This window comes from Rhagoletis pomonella, unplaced genomic scaffold, assembly GCF_013731165.1.
Source record: "Rhagoletis pomonella isolate Grant_MI unplaced genomic scaffold, Rhpom_1.0 Rhpom_scaffold_00034, whole genome shotgun sequence".
NCBI lineage: Eukaryota > Metazoa > Arthropoda > Insecta > Diptera > Tephritidae > Rhagoletis > Rhagoletis pomonella.
In genome coordinates, this window is record NW_023458588.1 from 276933 (window position 1) to 304523 (window position 27591).

Below are 27591 nucleotides of genomic sequence, written 5' to 3' on the forward strand. Positions count from 1 at the left end.
TAAACACTTTTCAGTAGTATTTTTACATGCACTTTTTAGAGTGTACATACTAATTTTCATTAATTTGCATCTAATATTTACTGAAATATCGCAGTTTATGCATTTTTCGAAAATACCGTTATATGGGAAGTGGGCGTGGTTACAGTTCGATTTCGCCCATTTTCAGTACCACCCTACCTTGGATAAAGTGCAACCTACATACCAAATTTCGTTGAGATATCTCAATTTTTGCTCGAGGTATCGTGTACACAGACAGACGGACGGACGGACAGACAGACAGGCTTAATCGACTTCTCTTTTCATTCTGATCATTTATGTATACATTTGACATCTCGATTCGTTTTGGCTGTTACCGTTATAAGAACAAAGGTAATATACTGCTGTGCACAAGTGCGCTCGAGTATAAAAATCATTTTTCAATTTTTGTTTCTTATAATTGATTTTACCAAGCCTTAACTGCAGTTTTATTGACAAAGTAAAGAAAAATAATATTTATACAGTTAAAAACCAAAAATATCTGTTCAAGTCTTGCACCTTTGTTTGGTAAAATACAGTATTCATTAAAATCTAAGTTTCCTCTTTTATTGTTTTTCTTTAATTACTTGTAGATATTTGGCAAAATGCCGAGCATATAACCATCACCGGTGGTCAAACAGTTGTCAACATACAAAGCCTGCGTCCTGCGAAAGCTTATCATATTCGGATGTCTGCGGAAAATAAATTGGGCGCCTCTGAGTATTCAGAGGTTGTTCAAGTAACCACTCTAGAGGAAGTGCCATCTGGGCCACCGTTGAATGTGCGTGCAGAAGCGAGAAGCTCCACCGAGATATCTGTCACATGGGATGCACCAGATCGGGACTATTGGAATGGAATACTGCTAGGATACTATGTTGGATATCAAATGTCACTATCGCCTGAAGACAAAGAAGTGAATCCCACACAAGGGTTTAGCTTCAAAACTGTCGAAGTGCGGTCACATTTTGGTGGAGAAACGGTACTAAGTAACTTAAACAAATTTACACAATATCACATAATTGTGCAGGCGTACACAAGTCAAGGCAGCGGACCACCGAGCAGAGAGATAGCAGTGCAAACCATGGAAGATGGTAAGTAATATACTATACAAAATCATTAGCACATAACAAAAGCATGACACGAGATGCACATTGTGTTCCTGGAACCACTGTTCTTAATCTACCTCTTTCAAACGAAAATACTGGACAAGCACAGAGTACTTCTTAGGCAGACAGATCCTTCTGAACTTGGTAGACTTATTCTTTCTCAGACGTCTACATTGGGATGTCTTATAAAACGACAAGTTATTGTTGTTAACACGTTCTAGAATCTAATAATCCCTCAATCTTTGTTGTCGACCTGAACTAACGGTATGCCTAGGAAAAGTGGCCTTTCGACAGGGTTTATTGACGTAAAGGAGTTTTTACATTTTCCGCAATTTTGATAAAAAAAAAACGAGATTTATAAATTCAAGTGCTGAAAAAAACTTTTAAAGGCAAAATAAGGTGCATATAACTATTTCGAATTCATTGCTATGCCTACTTACATAAGTATATGTATGCCACATTCATATGTTCTTATATGGACTAGACTAGGGATGCCCAAATCAGCACATATGTATGTATGTGTCGCGGGCGACTGCGCGTGCAAAGCTTTGCACAGCGGTGCTGGGCAAGCGCGGAAGCAAAAAGTTATCGGAAGGGGAAAACGAAGTCAACAGAATAGTGAGATTGTATGTGTGACAGTGATACATGAGTGTACATTGTGCCATTTTCGGCCCTTTCGGAAGCAGCCGGCACCTTCAGCACAATCGATTGATTTCGGCACTATTTTTGCGTAGCTCAATGCAACTAATAAATATTTCTTTCGGATCCGCAATTAAAAACAGTTTTTTTTACATTTAATCGTATGTGCTTAAACTGATAAATGATATAAACATAGAAACGCAAGCAGAAGAATCTCGCTTCCACATTCTGCATACGCGCTTAACATTTTCGTTTAAACAAATTTGTCGAAATTTCATCTCTAAAGCAAATATTAAATATCATTTAATATATACTTTAGATTTAAATAATCATTTTAAGTGGTGGGCGAGTCCGAGATGTTTAAATGATCGAGATAGTACATTCAATTCGCGTAGATTTTTGAGAACTTTTTTTGTTGAAGGTGTTGCACTTTTTTTCCATACTGAAATTTGTGTACATCATTTATCATTGTCTAAGAAAAACTTTAAAATAAAGCTTAATTTAAAATATTGGAATAAAAAACAACAACGCTACACGCGCATTCATCCATGTAACATAAACTGCGAACGTTCGTTTTATGGAAGAAAGTGCGCAACACCGCAAACAGAAAAATTCAAAAAATCAATGGTATTTTCTAGACACTTCAAACTTGCACCTTATTATACCAGAATGAATGGGCTACAAAATTGTTAACCCAAAACATGGCTTCAAGTGAACAAAAACTGTGAAAATTTGATGAAACTTTGTTGATTTTTTTCATTATTTCAAGCTTCGATTTATTTGCAAGGTTTTTGTTTGATAATGAGCTACAATTTTATAAAAAAAATAATAATTAAAATTATTTAAAAAAATAAAATAAATACCGGATGACCGTGTAATTTTGTCAAAGATGAAGACAATGATGATAAAACATTAATACACTATATAGGTCAGTTCATATTAATGAACATAAAATGAGATCACTATCGATAAAATGGAAATCCTCAAGGGAAATTTATAATTTCAACGCATGGAATTTACATACATTTTTTTTACTTTCAACCCCCGAATTGCTCAATTACTTCTATTTCTGCAGGATCGCCATTAGGTAAATAGCATTTCCAAAGATTTTTCCAAAATAAATAGCGATGAGCGACATTTCACCCGCCGGTGATAAGAAATCGCCATAACGCACATCACTAATATTACTGTTCACAATCACGTTTACATTCAAAATTACAATTCATAATTTCGTTTTGTAGCAAATATGAAATATAAGTATATCCATTTACTTAAATGTAAACGGATTAAGAATCAAAGTGCTAGAAGAGATTTGAGCGTTTGGTACAAAAAGTATTTTGTACTTTTGTACATTTTAAAATTAATTGTACTGAAAAAAGTACAATTGTACTTAAAATATCAACACTGTTTCACTGGCGCTGTACTTGCTGCAGCGATGCCAGATTTGAGCGTACCCAATTTTTTACCGATAATAACTCATGCGAGGGATTTGGGTATTGGGCATTTTAAAAGCCTATTAGGAAGTATACATATCTGTGTTCGTATAGAACAGTAGCTTATGTCGGAAGACTGGCCTTAGTATAATGAACCATTCGCAGCATACGATTGCGAAAGACTCACTGGCGCCGAGTCGTTGAAGAACTCTTGGAAAATAAACGTAAAAGACGTAATGTTAATGGCAATGCTAGCACTTCAATATTCGTATAAAGTTTCATAAAAAAAATTCCTTGTGGTTTCAAGAATATAGGAAATGGTACATTTTACTAAAGCCAGCCTCACGACATAAGCTACTATTTCATACGAACACAAATATATTCGTCTACAAATAATGTTGATTGTTTAAATTAAGTCCTAAGATAAGTTTGTGAATCTTATCATTGTTCTATGTAAGAATCAAAAATCAATCCCCTCGCCAATTAGAACTTTTGCTTTAAAAGAAAAATATACATTGCGTATTTACTCAATACTTGGTCTGGCATCACTGTTTGAGCATTGATGTGCTCAGCTCACTGTTGCCAAGGTCGTGCATTTTGCACTAAATTTAGTGCTTTTGGGAAACCAAAAAGCCAAAATAATTGGAATTCAATATTTGGTGCGGTATTTAGGGATGCTTTTTTAATTTAAGCACACCGAATGCATAGGTACATATGTATGTATGTATACACTATACACTAATATTCTACATTAAGATGGAATTCATTTACTGAATAAAATGTGAGGAATAGGTAAATTAAATAGGTTTTGCGTTGTTGTAAATGTATTGAAATTAATCTATTAATAAAAACGTGAGGAAATGGATATGTATATACATTTTTTACTGAATCAAAAAAATTATTAAATATGATAATAAAAACTTGGCGCTTTTGTTTTGGAAAAATTGGCTTTTTCTGGTGGCCTGATGCCACACTGGCTCAGTTGTCGTATAAGTACACATACATACACGCATATTTACTTGAAAATAAGGGTGTAGTGGTTAATATGTATACGTTGCCATCTCCGTACAGGTACGCTCGCGTGCTCGCAGTTTGCCCGCGACGTCGACTGCGTGCACCTCTGCTGTGCATCCCTAGACTAGACAATGAACATACTTTACAAACTGTTAAAATCTGCAATTTCAGATATTTGAATTGACCATGAAAAATCTTATTACGAATCATTTTTTGCAAAATTTCTCTGAAAAGTTTTATTTCCTTCTCTACATAAAGGTAAAATTAGTAAATAAGGTAAAAATATCCGCGCGTTAAGAAAAGGGATTTTCTTCTAATTAATTTTTGAATTCTTTAACCTAGATCCAAGAATTTATAGTGGAGTCTGTATTTTCCCTTGGATACAAATGTATGTTTTTCCACTGCATTTCCAAATTTGTAATTCAATCAACGCTTAAGTTTTGGCTTTCCTTTTCTACCGTGGTCGCCTGAGAGACACCATATGTGCTTATTGGAGCTCGACCCTGCAGCGGGTTCGGAGATAATTGTCGCTTTCGTACTAGTTACATTACTATAATAGCATATTATGATCCAGGTAGTAATAAATCGAGATATTGGTTACATATTGCACTTTCTAAAGGTTATTGGCCGTTTTAATATAATAGTGCTCCCTTATTACATAAAGGAATTTGTTATTTATCATCTAAATACAAATAATATTTTGAATACTTATCTATGTTATGTTTCCCTCGTGTGACCACCACGCAAATATCGGACTTAAAAGTACCAAAATAAAGCAATACATATGTAGATACCCCTTTTTACATAACATTTCTATTTCTTAAATTATTTTGGGGGCAATTCACGTCAAATGTCTCTGCGCCCTGAGCGGTGCAAAACAAGCTACTGTTCGACTAGCTGCGAAGCAGACAGAAAATAGGAAAAATAATTCGAAAACTATGATTTCTATAGATTTTTGTACGGGCTATGCGATGGCACTGAGCGTTTTCCAAAATTTTCCCATTTTCATGGTGAAAATTCTGAACGAAAATTTATTTGTAATTTTTCTGAATTATGGTAATTTTTAATATTGTTTTTAGTTATCTCAATCGAAAGATCAAGTCTTTTTACATATAAATCACTAATAAAAAAGGACTTTTTTTTACTTTTCCGAGTTATAACCTCTTCAGACCCGGGGTACACATATGTGCACCTTTTTATTTTTCCTCTAAAATCATTCTTTAATCAAAACGTATCTAGTAATATCATAAGTTTAATACTAGATTAGTGATAATTTAATAAAAATCGGTCAGGTTATCTGAAGAACTTACGAATAATGCGCATTTCCAAATTAAATGTAAATAATCGATTCTTGTTGAATAGATTTGAAGGCAAAAGAAGTTTGACTTAGATAAGTAGGCCAAGCATTGCATTTTTTTTATTGAGCTTTTTTTTTCTTCTTCAAAATCGATGAAATTCAAATTCTAAAAGGAAACAGATTTGATAAATATTTTCTGTTCAGTTTGGGACACAGTTCTATAAGTGGTACACATATGTGCACGTCGGGTTTCAATTAGTATTATTTTACATATTTACGGTGCTAAGTGTGAAAATGGATGATAGTGAAATTGAAAGACTTCTTATGGACAGCGATGGTGAGTTATCTAATGACGATGGCAATGAGTACGCATTGCCTCTGGATGAGTATGGAGGGTCTTCACAAGAAGAAGAGTAGTCTGATGAAGATGTCAGTGACGAAGCCAATTTTTCTAACGCAGCATGAATACTTTGGCGCAAGCAGAATATGGTTATGTGTGGCCCTCAAATCGATGAAGACATTTTGATAGCAGAGGGCTATTCAAACTACAGTGTATTGTACTCATTTTTTGAATATTTTGATCTGGATTTTTGGAAATTATTGGCGGAGCAGACCAATCTCTATTCATCATATAAACGTGAATTGCGATCAGTTAAAACTAATCACATTGAATTAATACAATTTTCAGGAGTGCAGATAATGACGGGTACTCTAAAATATCCCCAGGCCCGATTATATTGGAACAGGCAATTCTGTGCTCCTCTCATCCGAGATACCATGCCACGATCAAGTTTTTTTGAACTTAGAAACTATCTTAATTTTGCTAACGACAAATCAAATGCCCTTGATGACAAATTGTGGAAAATTAGACCTCTTCTGGATAGGGTACTAAAAAAATGTCACAGTCTTCCACGATCAAAGCATATGTCAATAGATGAGCAAATGATTCCATTTTCTGGAAGATGTTAATTCAGGCAATACTTACCTTCCAAACCAAACACATTGGGTCTAAAAAACTTTGTCCTAGATTTTCAAATATACGTTGGTTCAAATACTCTTTCACGAGAAACTATGGCCGAACTGGGATTAGGAGCTGGTATCGTCAAGCTTTTATGTCGTACCATAAGTCAAACATGTGTTTTGTATACGGATCGATTTTTTACGAGTCTGAAGTTAGCAGACTATTTAAATAATACGAACAAAGATATCTTTTTAACTGGTACAGTAATGAACAACCGATATGGACCAGTCCGGCAAAAGATCAAAATAGATAAAGACTTAGCTCGAGGCGAATTTGATGAATGGGTCAGAAATGATGGAAAAGTGTGTATCCTAAAATGGAAGGATTCAAAGGCAGTTACCATGCAATCTACTTGTGTCGGAAGCAATCCTGTAGACAAATGTAAACGCTGGTGTAAAGTAGAAAAAAGAAAAATTGATGTCAACCAACCAGCAATAGTACGAAACTACAATACCTGCATGGGTGGAATCGATCTGTGCGACAGGCTTATTGCTTACTACAGAATGCTATGCGTACTAATAAGTGGACCGTGCGAGTTTTTTCCCACTTCATAGATTTGTGCATCGTTAACTGCTGGATAATGTACATTCGCTGTTGTAAAGATGAAAATGTGGAGCCAAGAAATAGGTTAACCCTTTTGCAGTACAGATTGAATTTATCGGCGGCTTTGATAAAATACGCTGGTGGAAATATCAATCCTATATTTTTAAATCCAAGCACCAGTCGCGCATCAACAAGTTCGAGCTGTTCTTTTCCAGAAGAAGACCCTCCAAGAAAAAAACAACGTACAGTTATAGCCCAGCCAGCAATGGAAACCCGGTTTGACGCAATAAACCATCTACCTAGGTGTATGGATGATAAATTTGCATCAAAAGCAGACTTCCAGGATGTTCTTCACGTTGCCGTACCATTTGCGCAAAATGTAATATTTATCTATGCATTCTAAAAAACAATTGTTTTGAAAAATATCATACTACTTCCTAATTCGATGTTAACCTTTTATAGATGTTAAGACCTGAGGTACACATATGTGTACCTTCTAAATTCCACTGAAAAAAAAATAAATAACCAAAACAAATTTAATAATTGTTTTTTTGAAATCCAATCAAGCCTGAAAATATCATAAAATCATATCTTTCAAGTTTGTTTATTGCATGGGTCTGAAGAGGATAAAGCCTTTTAGAGCGCTGCGCCCTAATCTGCTAACCGTGTGAGTCATAATAATATTGTTATAACTTTGCAACTACTTGATGTTTAATTCTGAAACTTTCGCAAAAACTTCCCTACATAGTCATATACAACACTGTTTTAAAACAAAAAATTAGTTTCAAACTATAACACAGCTTTTGCATTTGAAAACAAACACCCTCTTAATTCTCATAAAAAGTTATGAACCTGTAGTTTTATTTGTAGTGAGTATTAAGAAGTGGTGTTAAACTTAAATTCTTTGCAATAGTTTGTAGTTTATTGTGTGATCGATCGATACACAAACGACTGAGATATAGCGCGTTAAAGTGACAATTTTGTTAAAATGATCAAGAATCAGTTCAGCCCAATAATAAAACTTCAAACAACGCCACGCAGCAGCTTTTGTACGTTCGATCACAGGAAAATAAATAGCAAAGACAAATTTAAATTTGAACAAATCGTCGCCTGGCTTGATTCAAAGCGAACATTTGAAAGCACATTTTTATGTTGTGCCTGTAGCTGGGTGCGCAAAGATGCTGGCTGCAATTAATTGCGACCGAAAGTGTTCGAGTTCAAATCTCACTATCCAGAACATATAATTTAAAATCTTTATTTTCGTTTTTTTTTTTTAATTATGAAAAAGTATCTGTGAAGTGCACAACGAAAAAAAAGTGGTTCGGTTACAGGTTACATGTTACTACTACAAGTACTAGTGAAAAGTTACGCAGCGGGAGTCAATTGTCACCTCCTAGGACAACTCCATGTTAAATGCGACAGTAGAAAGCATGGCTGGTAGATTTGCAAGGTACCGGTATTCGACTCTCGAAAACTAGTGAACTCACTAGTTCTGCACTAGTATTTCCGATGCAGGGGAATTACTGTCCGGTATAGTGTGTGTGCTTTCGCGCACGTGGTACAAACTAATCGACTATTTAGCCGTTTTCCATTTGCTTGCGCGCCATTTGCGCACTTTTCTAAGTATTACTCGAAATAACATGAAGGTATCGAAAATAGCATGAGATCACCAAAGCCGAATAAATTTTAGTCAACACTTGTACAGAATTGTAATTTTAATATATTACCAAATACAACTAAAACATTATGGAGCTAAAAAAATGCTAGATAATTTTTAAAAGAGCTAAAAAAATAAGCTAGGAGCTAAAGCCCAATTTTCGGAGCTAAATAGAAAAAATAAATAAAATAAAAAGACGCTTTAATATACCACGCTTTTATAAATGGACTAAAAAGTAGAAAATAATATTTCTTAGTCCCATAGAATTTGTTTTGATAACTTTTGATTTTGAAATCTTAGCAAAAGTCATAATAAACAATTTATGAGATTGAAAACGAAAAACGTGGAGCGCATGCAATACAAAGAATTAGATTTAATTGACAATCCTACAACTACATAACATACTTAGACCTAAAATTTCAACAGCGCAACTACAAAATTTGAGATCGATTTTAAGCGATCGTTATTCATATACCCACTATGTACAATGTACATACATATATTACTTTTCATATCATTTTAAGTCTATTACATGCACCCACGCTTTTCATTTTCAATCTCATAAATTGTTTATAATGACTTTTGCTAAACTTTCAAAATCAAAAGTTATCAAAAACAACTCCATGGAACTGAGAAATATTATTTTATACTTTTTAGTCCATTCATAAAGGAGTGGAATATAAAAGAGTTTTTTGTATTTTACTTATTTTCTACTTTTTAGTCATGTCCGTATAAAATTTTGCAATAGATATTAAAATAATTCAACGATATTAATAGATTGGTGACACACATGAATGTATTTATGCACATTAGGAAGGTCTAAAAATACACGTGAAAAAGTAAGGTCGGAATTTTTATGCTCCCACCCCCTAGGATTGTTCTATACTGAAAAATTATACCTCTACTTTTTTATTTTAAAATCAAAAAAATATGTGTCGCTCAAAGCACCCAAAGCTTTCTATGTATTTTGTATGGGGAAAAAACAACTTTTCGTAGAAAAGTATAGAGCTCTTAAAAATCAATGTTTTTCTATCGGAAAACTCTGTTTCTCTGCAACAGACTACAATAGTAATACTTAATTGTTAAATTAACCATTTTTTCATCGCAACTATAACTTATAGGCCCGCCAAAACCCCATAAAAACCCCGAAAAATTCAAAGTGGGAACCAATAAAAAATCGTCAGTATTAAAAATGGTCAAATAAACAATTGGGTATTATTACTGAAAGTATCCTGAAGATAACCAGAGCTTTCCGATCGAAAAATATTGATTTTCAAAAATTCTATACCATATAGAACGATGCTAGGTGGTGACAGCATTACAATTTTATTGGCACTGTAAGCGCCTAGGCAATTTTGGCCGAGTCCAAAACAGCACGCCAGTCATTTCTCCTCTGTGCCAACTGACACCAATTGGAAATGCCAAGTGGAGTCCTTCTCCACCTGGTCTTTCCAACGCAAAGGCGGCCTTCCTCTTCCTCTGTTACAAGTATCGCGGCCCGCGTTGAATACTTTCAGAGCAGGAGCGTTTCTGTCCATTTGAATGACTTAGCCAAGCGAGCGGAACCGCTGAATTTTAATTCGCTGCACTATGTCTATATCGTTGTAAAGCTCAAACAGCTCATCGTTAAATCGTCTGCGGTATTCGCCATCGCAAACGCGTAAAGGCCCGTAAATCTTTCGCAGAATCTTTATTTCGAAAACTCCAAGAGCCGCTTCATCAGATGTTTTCTTTGTCCATGCCACCGCTCCTTAAACCAGCACAGGCATGATGAGTAACTTATGGAGTGTGATCTTTGAACGACGAGAGAGGACTTAACTTCTCAATTGCCTATTCAGTCAAAAGTATCAAGAATGATAGAATACAAGATTGCGCCTATCAGAGCGGATTTTTGAGAGTAACTTTGTGTGACGTCACACTGGTGCAATTGCGAGAAAAATGCCAAAACGTGAGCAAGAATGGAAGAAGAAGAAAAAATGTTGCAAGGAAAACGTAAACAAGCTGCACAAGTGTGACGTCATACAAACAACGATTCCGTCAAATTCACTGAGAGAGGAATAGCGGTACCTTGATTGGTGCAACCTCTATTTCTCTCAATCGCGCAAAAGTATCACTTGTTGGCAAGAGTGATTCTCCGTAGGCTTTCAAGACTGACATTATTATTGGCCCTAATGCTGGTTCACAAATAAACGAAGTTGTCGACTTTTGATACCCGAGCCCACTTGTGCACAAGGGTTTTATAACCTTGTTCACATAACGGTTGTTTGTAACAGGCAAAACGACAAATGTATACATAAATGATCAGAATGAAAAAATAAACCGATAAAACGGTGACTGACTGTCCGTCCTTCCGGCCATCTATGCACACAATAACTCGAGTAAAAATTGAGATATCTTAACGAAATTTGATATGTGTACTTCCTTTCAGCATACCATCCGTATTCGAAATGGGCAAAATCGGACGATAACCACGCCTACTCCTATCTACAACACGGTCGAATAGTGTTCCCTCAATAATTTAAGTACGTTCTGGATATCAGTCTCTTGGTTGCCATGGCTGTTCTTACAGGAGCTCGCCCTGGTCTTGAAACCTTCAGTAATTCGCAAGAATGATAGAATACAAGATTGCGCCGATCAGAGAGGATTTTTGAGAATAACTTTTGTGTGACGTCACACTGGTGCAATTGCGAGAGAGAAATGCCAAAACGTGAGCAAGAATGGAAGAAGAAGAAAAAATGTTGCAAGAAAACGTAAACAAGTTGCACCAGTGTGACGTCATGCAAACAACGATTCTGTCAAATTCGTTAAGAGAGGAATAGCGGTCCGAGATCGGCGCAACCTTTGTATTCTCTCAATCGTGAGTAATTCGCCTAACCCTCTGATAAAATTTTCGGGCATTTTTCTTGTCGGCCAGCATTTCAAGCTCTTCGCACTCACGTATTTCGGCCTCTTCTTAATGCGCCAAATACGTCTCGCTTCCCTCTTCAGTTCCCTATAATGGCCCCACATGGCTCGCGTTGTGCCCGAGCGCAGCGTGGCCCTGTAGGCGGCATCTTTTTTCTCTGCGGCTTCTTGGCACACCTCATCGAAACAGTTGTCCTTTCGGGCTCGCAGAAATCCGAGATTTTCTTCGGCGGTGGTACTTAATGTGCTAGAAATGTGCCTCCACTGCTCGCGTATGTCGGTTTGTCGAAGAGAGCTCACAGAGCAATTTGGGCCGAATGGCGAATAAATTTGCCGTCTGTTGTGATTGCAGCTTTTCGACGTTAAGCTTTCCTTGCATTGTTGGGCTTAGATTTTTTGTTGCACAGAGGCGGGTAGGTATCTTGGCTGCTACAAGATATTGGTCCGAGTCGATTTTCCTACGTGTAATTCCTATGTACGTCTAAAACACTGAAAGCGTGCTCTCCGTCTATCATAACATGGTCGATTTGGTCTTTCGTTTTTCGATCTGAACACAGCTGGGGGCTGAAGATTCCGACAGTGGCGCCAAAGATCCCTTCCTTGCCCACCTTGGCATTGAAATCGCCAAGTACGAGTTTTATATCGTGTCGGGGGCAGCAGTCATATGTTCTCTCCAAGCGCTCATAGAAGAGATCCTTGGACGCCTCGCCCTTCTCTTCCGTCGGAGCATGGGCGCAGATGAGAGAATAATCGCGCTTTGATGCGGATTGTGGCTAGACGTTCGTCCACCGGGGTGAATGCCAGTACTCGGCGACGGAGTCTCTCCCACCACAAATACCACACCGAATTGGCGAGCACTTAAGAAAAGAAATATCCATGTTCCTGCAGAATACATTGAAGTATGTAGATCAGCTAGAAAAAATCCAAAACCATATGACGTAACTTATCTTAGTTACACGTTCTTTAAAAGCTTTAACACAGTTCAATTCTTTAATAGCATTCGTCCCGGTCGCGGCAAAGATGCTGCTAAAGTAACTGATATACGAACCCTATGGTATACACCAAGTGGCGACATACATTTCAAACTAAGAGTCTCCAACGAATGGGAAGTAATACCGCAAAGAAAATCCCCAGTAGCTGTTTCATTGCCGTTTTCTCACCTTCCGAATTTATACAAGAGTAGGCGTACGATTGCTCGCAGAAAGTGTTAGATCTCCAGTATTTCAAACGATTACTTCCTGAAGATGACCACGCCTACTATAACAATTTACCACATGATTGAATAATATGTATCATACTTTCTGGCATTATTGAGTTCCTACTTAAATTATCTTATATGTGGTCTTTGTACTATTAATTTGAGAGAGGAATACTTCACGTACAGTTACTAATATATGTTTTATAAACTGCCTATTTTTGTTGCAATAAACGGAAGAATAAATCTGTTGTATTTTTTTTACATATATATAATAGTTTTTATCTATGGAATACTATTTTAATTAACTTAAATTGAGCTCGTAATCACAAAAAATAAAATAGAAACAATTTTATTCACACAAAAAACCTGCTAAATCCACTTAAATTTTGAAAATACAAAAACTAAAACCTGCTAAGTTAGAAATTCCCCAATAAAACCATAAAAACGTTTTTTTTTTATTCGTTCTGGATTAGGGCCATTAAACGTCGCGCGATTAACAAATTATATGTAGGATTTGCACCTTAGACTAAGAGTTAAAGATATATTTAGTTTTTTGCCTCTACAGTAAAATATGTTTTTTGGTCGTTAGCAGGTTTACACTCTAAGGCGACGGTATGTATATGTATGTAACGTGAATGTATGTACACCAGCCTGCATCACCAAAAAAAGTTGCGGTTTTTCCGCCGGGATTACAAAATTTATTATATTCTAAGACGTCCACCAAAATATTTCGGAAAAATAATAAGATTTAAGCGGGCTGGACCCATTTGAAAATACCTCCAGAAATTAAGTTTTTTATGAATAAAAATGGTTTCTTAAAAAATTCATTCGTGTCCCAATTTTTTTTTTTCAAATACCAACACATCTCAATTCAACTCTGAATGATGTTCGTTCATCCTACCTTTCTCTTTCATCTTTTAAAGGAATAAAAGGGTGAGAAAATTCCTTTCCAATGATACCTCACAAGTCTAAAGGGCTAACTATAATATGAATAAGCAAGCGTATGCAAACGTGCGAATACACATAAATCCTATTCTGAAACTATAATGTGCTTAACATCAAGTTTCGTCAAGTTTCGCCTAACGTCAGGAGGAAAGAGCGATACTGATCGCACCTTTCGTACGGAATCAGCTGTTTGTCCTCGTAGGTATGGATGTATATATGTAACAGAGCTGGGTCGTAATGATTCCTTTAGGAATTAAATTACTCCCAATTACAGATTACAAGGAATTGTAATAAGGAATCAATTCCTTCAGTCCACAGCAAAGGAATCGACAACTTTTTCAATTCCTTGAAGTAATTTCAAATGTAATTGGTTTTTTCTTTAATTCCATTACAAGGAATTTCATATTATAATTGGAATAAATTACGTGCCAGTAATGTAATTCTTTTCCCAATTCCTTTGAAAGGAATAGAAAATGTGATTGATTTTTTTTTCAATTCCATTACCTGGAATTGCAAGAGTACTATAGGTTTTTCAATTACTCAAAGGAATTGTAAAAGTAATCGAGAAACTGAAAGTTCATTCACGAATGTACAATGTGGAATTTTTGTTGTGGTCAAAGATTAAAATCGAAAGCACACATTGGACATCTTCTTTGTATATCTATATATATAAAAATCTTGTGTTCGTATGTCACGGTCATCAAAACCCGAGAACGGCTGAACCGATTTGAATAATTTTTTTTTATTATTCGGTATAATACCAGAACCAATGATATCGCAAAAATTTTGAGGGTTGCCACCTATTTTAAATTTTGTAAACCCAATTATATTGGTAAAATTAATGAATTATTACAATATGGGTATCAAGTTAAAGAGGTTTAAGAAAGATAACTACTGGAAGTATTTTTTACGAGGGTTGCCACCTATTTGAAAATTTAAACTCAGTTAAATTGTTAAAAAAAAAAATTAAATATTGCCATGTGGTGTCAAACTTTAAGAAGGCTTACTGCTGAAAATATATTTGAGGAGGGTTACCATCTGTTTGAAAATAAATAAAATATTACAATATGGGCATCAAATTAAAGAGGTTTAAAGGTACTGGCACAGAGCAGGCTTGCTTTGTTTGCTTCGCTTTGAGATCTGTCAAAATTCATTTGGAATATACTAAAACGTATGAGGGGTGGCCAAATGGGAGCTTTGCTTCACTTACTTTAAGCGCCTCAAAGTTTCAAATAGGCAAATGTTTTATTTGAAAGAGTTTTGTAGGCTTTTGGCAAAAAGGTATGTTCCCGTTCTAAATAAATTCAAACAAACTGCTGCACACTTTTATGTAGAAATTTTACTAAATTAAAAAAGAATATATGTATAATGTATGTAATCCAAAGTTTAATAAAAATGATTCTATGATTCCATATCTATATTTAACATGACGCTGGCTTAAAGTGAAAAATTGCTAAGTCCATTTTTACAAATTTTACAAGAACTTTGAATACAACATTTTGCATGTTTACAGCAAAGCAAAACTCCATACGAATCAGAAGGATTCGATCTTTGTTAAAAGATTTCGTATTATTTTGGCCTTATCGGATATTCGAGGTCTCTTTGGACTTAGAAAATTTGTCTTTCATTGAATATAAACGAGAAAAAATAAGACAAGTACCTTAATCATTAATTTCTCTTGCTTCCTATATAAAAATATGAGGTTTCATAAAATGAAGACTCAACAACTTTTCACACAAAGCTAGCGATATTTATGATGTCAAACTACTGGCCAGTCGCCTCTTGAAAAATCGATATTTTTTAGTTTGTTGTTTTTAATAAATGTACATAAATTTATATATGTATGTATAATTATTAGCATTCCTTTGAATTACAAAAATTAATTCGCATTAATTTAAAAATATATCTGAAAATATTGTTTTGTATTTCTTTTTTTTTTAATTTTATGGAATTTTGTGGAAAAATTATTCTTAGTGTAAGGGAACAGACCTTGACTTTTTAACTGCACAGCTGATTGCTTTGACAGCGTTCCAAGCCACCATTTGGCCAAACGGGTTTTTGAAGTGTATCAAAGCAAATTAAAGTAAGCAAGGCGTGCAAAGCAAGCCTGCATTGAGGCGTTGGCCCAAGAGAAGAAAGATAACTGTTGGAAATATTTTTGAGGGGGGCTGCCACTTATTTGGAAATTGTAACTCAGTTACGACCAAGAAATTTAACAAAGCTATTGCAATCAGTGCTGGGTAAATGCAATTACATTACAATTACAATTACATTCCTCAGTAATTGTAATTAGGATTCAATTCCTTTAGTTCACAGCAAAGGAATCGATTACTTTTTCAATTCCTTGAAGTAATTTCAAATGGAATTGTTTTTTTCTTTAATTCCATTACAAGGAATTTCATATTGCAATTGGAATAAATTACGTGCTAGTAATGTAATTTCTTTTATTTCAATTCCTTTCAAAGGAATTGAAAATGTAATTTTTTTTCCAGTTCCTTTGAAAGGAATTGAAAATGTAATTGATTTTTTTTCCAATTCCATTCCTCAAAGTAATTTAAAAAGTAATCGAAAAATTTATAAAAAAAAATTTTTTACTGTTGAATTGCAATAGCTTTGTTAAATTTCTTGGTTGCTAACTGCCTTGAATAAACAACTTATACCTAAGTAGTATTACTAATTGGACTTTAAGAAAACTGAATAGCTTAAACTGTAGCTGTTCAGTTTATAGGGTAACGGTTAAATTTTCCAGATCCTACCGCGACCCTAATGAGACCCATAAATGTTGCTGCCTTGGGCACTGCAGTTCTCTTGGACTAATCCCTGCGTATCTATAAAAATACATTGAGTTAATTGTGTATATTATGGTACCTTTAATTCTACCCAAAATGGCGTGCCCTCTGGGGCCTTTGAAGTACTTTTACTGGTATCCTGCGTTACAAATTAGGATAGAGTCCGCTTGAATTACGAGCCCTGGGGGACTGGAGATCCTACCTCCTAAGAGTTTTATAAACAAATTTCATTGCTATGGCTAAATTTTGATGATAACACTGCAACGACGCTAAAATTACACAAAAAACGCCGAGAGACGTAAAATTAATTTTAAGTAGTATGTTACGGATCTGTATACCGTTTTTTTTTCATTGCGAATGAAAAAAATCCAAACTTTAACATGGTCATGTACGATATGGCGTATGGGTAACATTATTTCCTGCTAGTATTTCATACAAAAAATTATTGCACTTGCACTTAACCCTTGCAAACTTGTTTATTTATCCATCGATTTCCAGCGGTAGTAGTGTTTTAAGCCGCAAAACAAGCAGATATTTGCTAGTCTATACTAATATATATTTTGAAATGAGTTTTTTTCTGTTCGCAAAGCTCGAGAAAGGCCGTACCGATTTTTTTGAAATTTCGGAATCTACTGCAGACTTTCCAAGGGTGGTTATAGGCTAAAATTTAGTTTCGATAAAGAAAGGGGGCGTGGCACCTACCATACAAACCGAATTTTTCAAACTGCATATATTTGTGGTAGAGGACTATATAAGACCAATTCCATACTCATGGAGAAAAATTTGCATGGTTGGAGAATGGGGCGTGGCACCTCCCATATAAACCGAACTTTTCATATTGCATATTTCTGGAAGTGTTCATGGTAGACTGTAAGCCTTTTTAAAACTCTTAAGTTTGACACCCACATGCCAACATTTTATTTACTTTATTTACTTTATAAATTTAACTGAGTTACAATTTCCAAATAAGTGGCAGCCCCCCTCAAAAATATTTCCAACAGTTATCTTTCTTCTCTTGGGCCAACGCCTCAATGCAGGCTTGCTTTGCACGCCTTGCTTACTTTAATTTGCTTTGATACACTTCAAAAACCCGTTTGGCCAAATGGTGGCTTGGAACGCTGTCAAAGCAATCAGCTGTGCAGTTAAAAAGTCAAGGTCTGTTCCCTTACACTAAGAATAATTTTTCCACAAAATTCCATAAAATTAAAAAAAAAAGAAATACAAAACAATATTTTCAGATATATTTTTAAATTAATGCGAATTAATTTTTGTAATTCAAAGGAATGCTAATAATTATACATACATATATAAATTTATGTACATTTATTAAAAACAACAAACTAAAAAATATCGATTTTTCAAGAGGCGACTGGCCAGTAGTTTGACATCATAAATATCGCTAGCTTTGTGTGAAAAGTTGTTGAGTCTTCATTTTATGAAACCTCATATTTTTATATAGGAAGCAAGAGAAATTAATGATTAAGGTACTTGTCTTATTTTTTCTCGTTTATATTCAATGAAAGACAAATTTTCTAAGTCCAAAGAGACCTCGAATATCCGATAAGGCCAAAATAATACGAAATCTTTTAACAAAGATCGAATCCTTCTGATTCGTATGGAGTTTTGCTTTGCTGTAAACATGCAAAATGTTGTATTCAAAGTTCTTGTAAAATTTGTAAAAATGGACTTAGCAATTTTTCACTTTAAGCCAGCGTCATGTTAAATATAGATATGGAATCATAGAATCATTTTTATTAAACTTTGGATTACATACATTATACATATATTCTTTTTTAATTTAGTAAAATTTCTACATAAAAGTGTGCAGCAGTTTGTTTGAATTTATTTAGAACGGGAACATACCTTTTTGCCAAAAGCCTACAAAACTCTTTCAAATAAAACATTTGCCTATTTGAAACTTTGAGGCGCTTAAAGTAAGTGAAGCAAAGCTCCCATTTGGCCACCCCTCATACGTTTTAGTATATTCCAAATGAATTTTGACAGATCTCAAAGCGAAGCAAACAAAGCAAGCCTGCTCTGTGCCAGTACCTTTAAACCTCTTTAATTTGATGCCCATATTGTAATATTTTATTTATTTTCAAACAGATGGTAACCCTCCTCAAATATATTTTCAGCAGTAAGCCTTCTTAAAGTTTGACACCACATGGCAATATTTAATTTTTTTTTTAACAATTTAACTGAGTTTAAATTTTCAAATAGGTGGCAACCCTCGTAAAAAATACTTCCAGTAGTTATCTTTCTTAAACCTCTTTAACTTGATACCCATATTGTAATAATTCATTAATTTTATCAATATAATTGGGTTTACAAAATTTAAAATAGGTGGCAACCCTCAAAATTTTTGCGATATCATTGGTTCTGGTATTATTTTAATAAAAAAAATTAATTCAAATCGGTTCAGCCGTTCTCGGGTTTTGATGACCGTGACATACGAACACAAGATTTTTATATATATAGATATACAAAGAAGATGTCCAATGTGTGCTTTCGATTTTAATCTTTGACCACAACAAAAATTCCACATTGTACATTCGTGAATTTACTTTCAGTTTCTCGATTACTTTTACAATTCCTTTGAGTAATTGAAAAACCTATAGTACTCTTGCAATTCCAGGTAATGGAATTGAAAAAAAAATCAATCACATTTTCTATTCCTTTCAAAGGAATTGGGAAAAGAATTACATTACTGGCACGTAATTTATTCCAATTATAATATGAAATTCCTTGTAATGGAATTAAAGAAAAAACCAATTACATTTGAAATTACTTCAAGGAATTGAAAAAGTTATCGATTCCTTTGCTGTGGACTGAAGGAATTGATTCCTTATTACAATTCCTTGTAATCTGTAATTGGGAGTAATTTAATTCCTAACGGAATCATTACGACCCAGCTCTGTTAACTAGTTTTTAAATTTTTACCTTCATTTGGGTTTACCAGCGGGTTTGGGAGAAAAGCGCAAGCGGCACGCAAGTCTTCGTCGGTTAATTTATTACATATCTTCTGTAACCATAGGCTAATTTTCCCAATTCGGGTCCATTATACTCAGTCTTTTGTCCAACATAAGGCATCATACTCAGCAATAGAAAAGACACGGAACTCATGACTACGGAGGGCGTTCATTCGACCAACCCTATACAGTTTTTTTATACCCGAGCGCACTTGTGCACAAGGGTATATTAATTTTGTTCACATAACGGTTGTTTGTAACAGCCAAAACGAATCGAGATAGATATAGACAAATGTATACATATATGCTCAGAATGAATAGAGAAATCGATTAAGCCATGTCTGTCTGTCCGTCCGTCTGTCCGTCTGTCCGTCCGTCGGTGTACACGATAACTCGAGCAAAAATTGAGATATCTCAACGAAATTTGGTACGTAGGTTTCTGTTAATCCAGGGTAGGTTGGTATTGAAAATGGGCGAAATCGGACAGTAACCACGCCCACTTCCCATATAACGGTAATTTCCAGAAATACGAAAACTGCGATATTTTAGTAACTACTGAAGATAATTCACTCAAAATTGATAATTGTAATAATTTGCAGACGAAAAATAAGATTATTATAGATTTTTGGAAAATGGGCGTAGCCACGCCCACTTATGGTTACATGTGTATATCTTGGTAACCGCTGCACCAATTTCTTCCAACCTTGGCACAGTTGTTGGCCTTGATACAGCATACTAAATGGCCGAAAATTTTAAAAATAGGACAATAACTACGCCCACATCCCATATAACGGTAATTTTCGGAAATACGAAAACTGCGATATTTTAGTAACTACTGAAGGTTATTCACTCAAAATTGATATTTACAATAATTTTTAGACGTAAAATAAGAATATAATAAATTTTTGAAAAATGGGCGTAGCTAATTTATTCAAAATTGATGCTTGCAACAATTCTTTACCATGATATACGTTTATTGGAAAATTTTGGAAAATGGGCTTCCATTTATGATCACATACATATATGTATATCGGTAACCGTTCTACCAATTTGTACCAAACTCGGTATTTTTATTGTGCTTGCCAAATAATAGCAAAACGTTTAAAAGTATTGAAATCGGACTAAAATTACGGCCGCTTTTTATATAACGGTAAATTTCAGAAATTCTTGAAACTTCAATAATTCTAAATTTAAGGACGCTAATTTACTCAAAATTGATACACCCCGGCTTACCATCTAGCGGTAGCTTTCGGAAAGGTGAAAAAACATATATTTAATACTTGCGCCGGGTATTTAATGTTCGGCTCCGCCCGAACTTAGACTTTCTTACTTGTTTATACAAAGTCTAAGCAAAAATACGCCTGAAAAAGACGTGCGTGCCGCATGTACTTATCTCCCAAAGCGGACAAATGCAAATAAGGATTAAAATTTTAAAACTAGTTAATAAAATTAAAATAAAATATTTACAAAGTTAACAAAAAATACTTTTTTTCGCAAAATCTATTAAGGACCCTTTTATTTTTCGCAAAACCTGTGCGACAGTTGTTATTTTACGCCCTGTACTTTGCAATTCATATTGTCGCAAACACTACTTAGTAAGCAAAGTTAAGTGTGGTAGTGAAAAGATGTAAGCATGGTCGTAGCCAGGTAGGTGCAGGGCGCTCGGGTATAAACATTAGAAAAATATCAAATTAATTATAGGGCTTAAATTAAAAAAATGGCCATACATTCAGGAAATGTCTAGAACTCTTTTGTAGAATTTAGTTGGGCAAACTTTCCTATAAGGGCGGTAATTGAAGAGGCGGTGAGCGAAGGGGCATCTCCAACTCCTCTTTTTGGAGAGGGCATGAATCGCCATTGACAAAAATGCAATCCCCGACCACATAGGCCTCCTACGGGTCCCTAGGAACCCCTTTGGAAAAATCGCCATAAATCAAAATATTCACTTACGTCCACAGTATTTTTGCGTAGAATTCCTTCCTGCGTAGGCGGCCTTTGGCCGCGCTTAGGGTTTGTAACCCTTACTACGTAGAATTATCCTTTCTTGTTGCCAAAGAAGAGAGGAGAAACCCCTATTCTTTTGTCAAAAGTGTATAACATTTCATGTGGCACCTCTTCTGTTAGCAAGGGTATATAAAATGTCCCGTGCAAATGAATATTCAGCATTTTTCAAGCGAAAAAACGCAAGTGAAAATTGTGTCTTTTGGCCATTTTTTTAAGAAGTCCCTAGGGAACCATAGGGGGCCGAGGTAGTCCGGAGTAACATTTTTATCAGTGGCGGTGCATGCCCTCTCCAAAAGGGTCGTTTGGAGGTGCCACGCCTACTTCCCCTTCGATCACCATCTCTTTAACGACCGCCCTTACTGGAAAACCAACCCATTTAGTTATTTATTTTGAATTTGTAACAATAAATTGCACAACAAATTAAAAAAAAAAATTGTCTCCTTTTTTATGTCTTGTACTGCTTTTTTCCATCGAAAATATAAAAAAGCACCAAAAACTTGAGAAAAAAGCGTTTTATCACACTGAAAGCACCAAATTTTTTTTAATCAAAAGATGCTATTTTCATAACAGGTGGTATTTAACAAAAGCAAAAAATTAACAATATTTACAAGAATACATACATACATAAATCAACACACAAAATATTTCGCTCATAACGATTGAATAGCCTCTACACATGCTATGATGGCTCATACTTACGTCGTAATATCGAAGTACTGCGCATTAAAACTGGTATATCTCGAGAAAGAAAAATCGAATCGCAACAAATGAAAATGATGCCTAAAGGCCTGTATGCAGATCTCAAGAAAAGCAAAAACTCCATATAAAATGAGGCAGTACGCAGTTCTTAAGAAATTTACTACGCTTTCTACTACGATTTTCTAAAGTTTTTTGTGAAAAAAGAGCACAAGGACACCCAGGTTTGCAACAGAAATATTTGCCCGTTCCATAATTTCTTGAGGAAAGAGTGAGACAACAGACTGTGAAGTATCAAAAATGTCAAAATTCCTTGGACACGCACGCGAAATAATGGCAATTTTTTCTTGAGCGTTTTCTTGAGAGCTGCATACAGGGCTATAAGTAGAAATGAGCAAAAAATTTTATGTTTTCATTATATAACCTCAAATATAGCCAAAACCCGTCTTTTTGGCACTTTAAGGATTAGGATCTCTCAAAATTCTAGTGCCAAGCAATTTTTTTTTGTTTTTTATTCAGCTGGTAAAAAAATTAAAATTTATACAAATAATTAGAAAAGGAAAAAAGAAATACTTAACTTACGCGAATATAATTCAACATATTGGGTTTGTAACTTCAGCTTTTTATCAATCATGGTTATATTTTAGTGGATTTAAATTTGTAGATTCTTGTAAATTCAGTGCCGCCACAGCTTTAAATATTTCAGGTTTTACCTATCTCGGAGGAATTTTAGTTCAGAAAAAAAGCACTAAAAAAGGCACAAGGCACTAAATATTTTTTTTTGGCGTTTTAATTTTCAAAAAGCACGAAATCTAGTGCTTAAAGCACCAAGTTGGCAACTATGCTCACTGGTGATGGAGATCTCAATCAAGTACTTCTATCAACTTCCTAAGAGCAATATGCAAAACGTGATGTAAACATTTGTGTACATGTGATCTTCCGTCTTCCTCCGACTTATGGCCTTATTTAGTGGTATCTTTTTAACCAACACAAAATTTGCAAATGTGTTAGTAAGATAAATGAGAATGTGTTAGTTCCCATCACACAATTCTTGTAGGGGTTTATATATATATATGCATACGCAATGGTCGGCATACAAGCCCATTCAAACGATTGAATAAGTGGGACTGTGTGAATTGCTCAGCTGGCGCTCTTCGTATGTGAAACACATACGGTTGCCAGACGTACTGATTTTATCAGTACAGTACTGATTTTTCAACTCTTGTACTGATTTTATTCATTTCTTCAATCAGTACGCTAATGTCCTGATTTTTCAAAATTTGTACTGATTTCTACTGAATTTTCAATTCAAACCAAATACTTTAGGATTTTCTTAAAGTTCTTACATAACGTTGGAACTTCCTTAAACTGTACTGTAAAAAGTAAGAAGAAAATAATTTAATTATAGTTGACATGTTTCAGATAATGTTTGATATGCCCAAGAAACTAATAATACAATAAAAAGATCAATTGTTTTATGGGTATATCGCCGGGTCGTTACATTCCAGTTACGATAATATGATGGAGCTTAATTTATTTAAAAATAAAGCTGACGTTTTTTTGTCGAGTGTTGTTAGTTATATCGACTTTCGTTGTTAGTTATATTAACTTTCAGTTTAATAACAACAAATTTGGATATTCGAATGGCTTTTGCCTATAACTTACAATTCTTTTTTCGCAATTTACTGACCTTGTAAGAGTTTCGCATATAAGACATAAAGTTAGATACTCTTTTCAGCGAATTCTTAGTCTTTCAAAGTTTTTCCATAGTTGAAAAAATGAATTAAAGCCATGAGAAATATTTATGAAGTCCTTAAATAGTGGTACTTTTTCACAGTTTGAATTATGTATATTTTTTTTTGTACCACACTCAAACGAAGCATCTGAGAGTATTAAGTTCGCTTCCTGGCGCAAAGAGAGAAACCGGCTTCTAATTAAAATTTTTTTAAAGTGAACTTCAAATTAAAAGTAATTTTAAAATGAAATGTATAGAATTCTTTGACTATTTAAAGACTGAAGATGGAGATGGTCTCATTATTGCTATTCAACAATGTCATTAATATAAAATAATCTATTGATTTCTGTGTACAATGGTACACCACTAGTGTACACCACTCATGTTAAAATGAATGACACTTTTATTTTCATATACCAAAATATTGTTAAAAACATGTACTCAGGCGTTTTAATGTCTTGTCTGATACTTACATACATAATTTTGCTTTGAATAAAACTGTACTGAAAAGTACTAATTTTTTTTAGCATGAAAAAGTCCAACGTACTGATTTCCCGCATAAGAAATCTGGCAACCCTAAAAACACACATGTGCTCAGAGAGAGTTCAACATTCTTCACACCCAGAAAAAGGTTTAGTTATAATAACCAAGATTTGGTTATAGTGATCAAGTGGCATAGTTGGATATGGCGAAATAAATATATAGTTCACGAAAGTCTGCAATTTACTTAAGAATTCTAGTTGGGACAAATGTATATTTGTTAATAATTGCAAAACGACTACCTTGATTGGACAATATTGTTAGTTGAATCAAATCATTGTTGAGCAAATATAAACAATGCTTTGGTTGATACAAGTTCAATCAATTAATTTTGTGAACTTGCTGTAGACTTGAATCAGCTAACCGTTTATTATTGGAAAAAAAGTTTCAGTTTGACACAAATAAAAATTTACTCGATGTTTGTTGTGTTTACTTTCTTCTTTTATTTGCATATATTAAGCATAAAAAATACATACATATTTACATAAGTTAGTTACTAAAGTAAATAATACATATGTATATGGTGGTATGAATTTCCTAAAAAACGACGATGAAACAGGAACAGTCGTGCGAAAACCCAGGTCAATATCTGCTGGAAGTATACTGCTTTGCTTTTTCCTTGGCTAAATAGACACTTTCAAATTATAATTCACATAAATTATATATCCACTAAGAAACCCCGGTTGGCATCAAACTTTATATTTTTAAATAACTATGCGCGCACCGAAACCACTCGCGGTGATAGAAAAACTGAAACTGAGACAAATAATTCTGTGCATGTCATAGCACACACTTTTCTTTTTCTACCTAGCGCAGCGATCGACATGCCATAGCTTACTGAGCGCTCTGGGACCCATATACGAACAGCGGTAGCGGAGCGATGATTTCCACGCACAATGCAATGGTCAGCACGATTGGGAGAATACAATGGTCGGCATACTAGCCCATTCAAACGATTCAATAAGTGGGACTGTGTGCACTGCTCAGCTGGCGCTCTTCGTATATGAAACACAGATGTGCTCAGAGAGCGCTCAGCATTCTTTAGGGGTGGCTCACAAGCATGAATATGTTCCACTCTCAAACCAAATCGTGGTTGTCTCAACTAAGATTTGGTAACTATGACTAAACCATGTGTTGAAACAAAGCTTATCTGCATTAGCAGAGCTTAATAACATCCTTTTATGAACCACACGTTAAGTTGAATGGAATTTGTAGAAATATGCTTCAAAGAAATATTTATTAGTATTAACCAAACCCTTCAACTAAATTAACGATTTGTTACAACCTAGATGAATATTAGAAGCTTTAATATATTTAGTTATAATTACCAACCCATGGTAATAGTTCCCAATCCTTGGTAACAGTTCCCAAATATTGTCAAAATTCGGGAACTAAATAACTTTAGTTGTCGAAACCAATCGTTTTTCTCAGTGCAGGGGTGACTCACAAGCATGAACATGTTCCGGTCTCAAACCAAATCGTGGTTGCCTCAACTAAGATTTGGTAACTATGACTAAACCATGTGTTGAAACAAAGCTTATCTGCATTAGCAGAGCTTAGTAACGTCCTTTTATGAACCATACATTAAGTTGAATGAAATTTTGAGGAATATGCTTCAAAGAAATATTTATTAGTATTACCAAACCCTTCAACTAAATGAACGATTTGGTACAACCTAGATGAATATTATAAGTTTTAATATATTTAGTTATAATTACCAACCCATAGTAACAGTTCCCAATCCTTGTCAAAATTCGGGAACTAAATACCTTTAGTTGTCGAAACTAATCCTTTTTCTCAGTGTACCGCAAAAGACTTTATCCTTGTTTAATACAGAGAAATCGAGGAAAACATGATGCACATATAATTCTTTTACTAAGAAATAATTTCTTATATTTAATTTCGTGATATGTATGTAATTCCGGATTTGGAAAAATCTATTGCTGATCTTTTCAAATACAATTAGGTTGTGAAGCGACCCCATTAATTATTGATGTATTTTGGGTCTCAGTTCCAGGCCAAGGTTTTCACGACATTATTAACCAATTGTTTCTATTTTCTTATTGCAGTACCTTCTTCACCTCCAGAGAGTCCACAATGTGACGTGCTGGGCTCCACATCAATTTATATAACATGGTCACCTCCAGATGTAGACGGACAGAATGGCAAAATCAAGGGTTACAAAGTATTTTACATATCTGTTAATGAATTATACGGTAAGATAGTCAAAAATTATTTAATCCCAGGTGGTCGATATTACATACGTATGTATGTATGTTCATTGAGGGTAAATGTCCAGGGCCGGACCCTTTTTTTTGCGAAGTAACAAAATTAAGGAAATAAGTAATGTTATATGTATTTAAAAAGTAGCTGGCCCTTTTACAGTTAACACCTGGAAAGGTACTTAAAATCGTCAATTACCTTTGTTAACATTGAAGTGCTGGTTAGTTATTGTTTTCCTGTTAAGTTTAATCAAACGCGTTGATACATGGCGTATAAGTAACATAATTTCCTGCTCATATCTATGTATAAACTATGGATGTGGCGAATGTGGAATGTCAAATATATTAAGAAATCATTTAGGCAAGTAAATTAGGTGATTTAGGTAAAAAAAATTAAAGTCTGTACGCGCAGAAAAACTGTTGCTTATAATTACCAAGATTTGGTTATAGTGACCGAGTGGCATAGTTGGATATGGCGAAATAAATATCTAGTTCACGAAAGTTTGCAATTTACTTGAGACTTCTAGTTGGGATAAAAGTATATTTGTTAATAACTACAAAGCGACTACCCTGATTTGACAATATTGTTAGTTGAATAAAATCATTGTTCAGCAAATATAGTAAATGCTTTGGTTTATACAAGTTTTCAATTAATTTTGTGAACTTGCTGATAGAGCTGTAGCAAACCGTATGTATTCGTTACTGAGTAACGAATACGATCCCTGACTCGAAGTACCTAATCATTACTCACATAATAATCTCGTTACTCGCATGTTGCGTATATGCACCATCATCGTGAATCAATACAACACAACATATTGTGCGGTAACGAAACTGTTTTTCGTATCGATACTAAAGTGTGTT

The 27591-nt window shown here is 34.6% G+C and overlaps 1 protein-coding gene across 1 annotated transcript in view; it reads left to right on the forward strand.

The window, feature by feature from the left end:
* The window catches only part of LOC118749696 (Down syndrome cell adhesion molecule-like protein Dscam2), a gene marked incomplete at its 3' end in the record, with an annotated part of 267478 nt that extends 240757 nt beyond the window's left edge, over positions 1–26721 (forward strand). Inside the window, 2 exon segments of the mRNA XM_036484490.1 lie at positions 609–1106; positions 26575–26721. Of these exon segments, the coding sequence (XP_036340383.1) occupies positions 609–1106; positions 26575–26721 (645 nt within the window).
* Between the last annotated feature and the right edge of the window lie 870 nt (positions 26722–27591).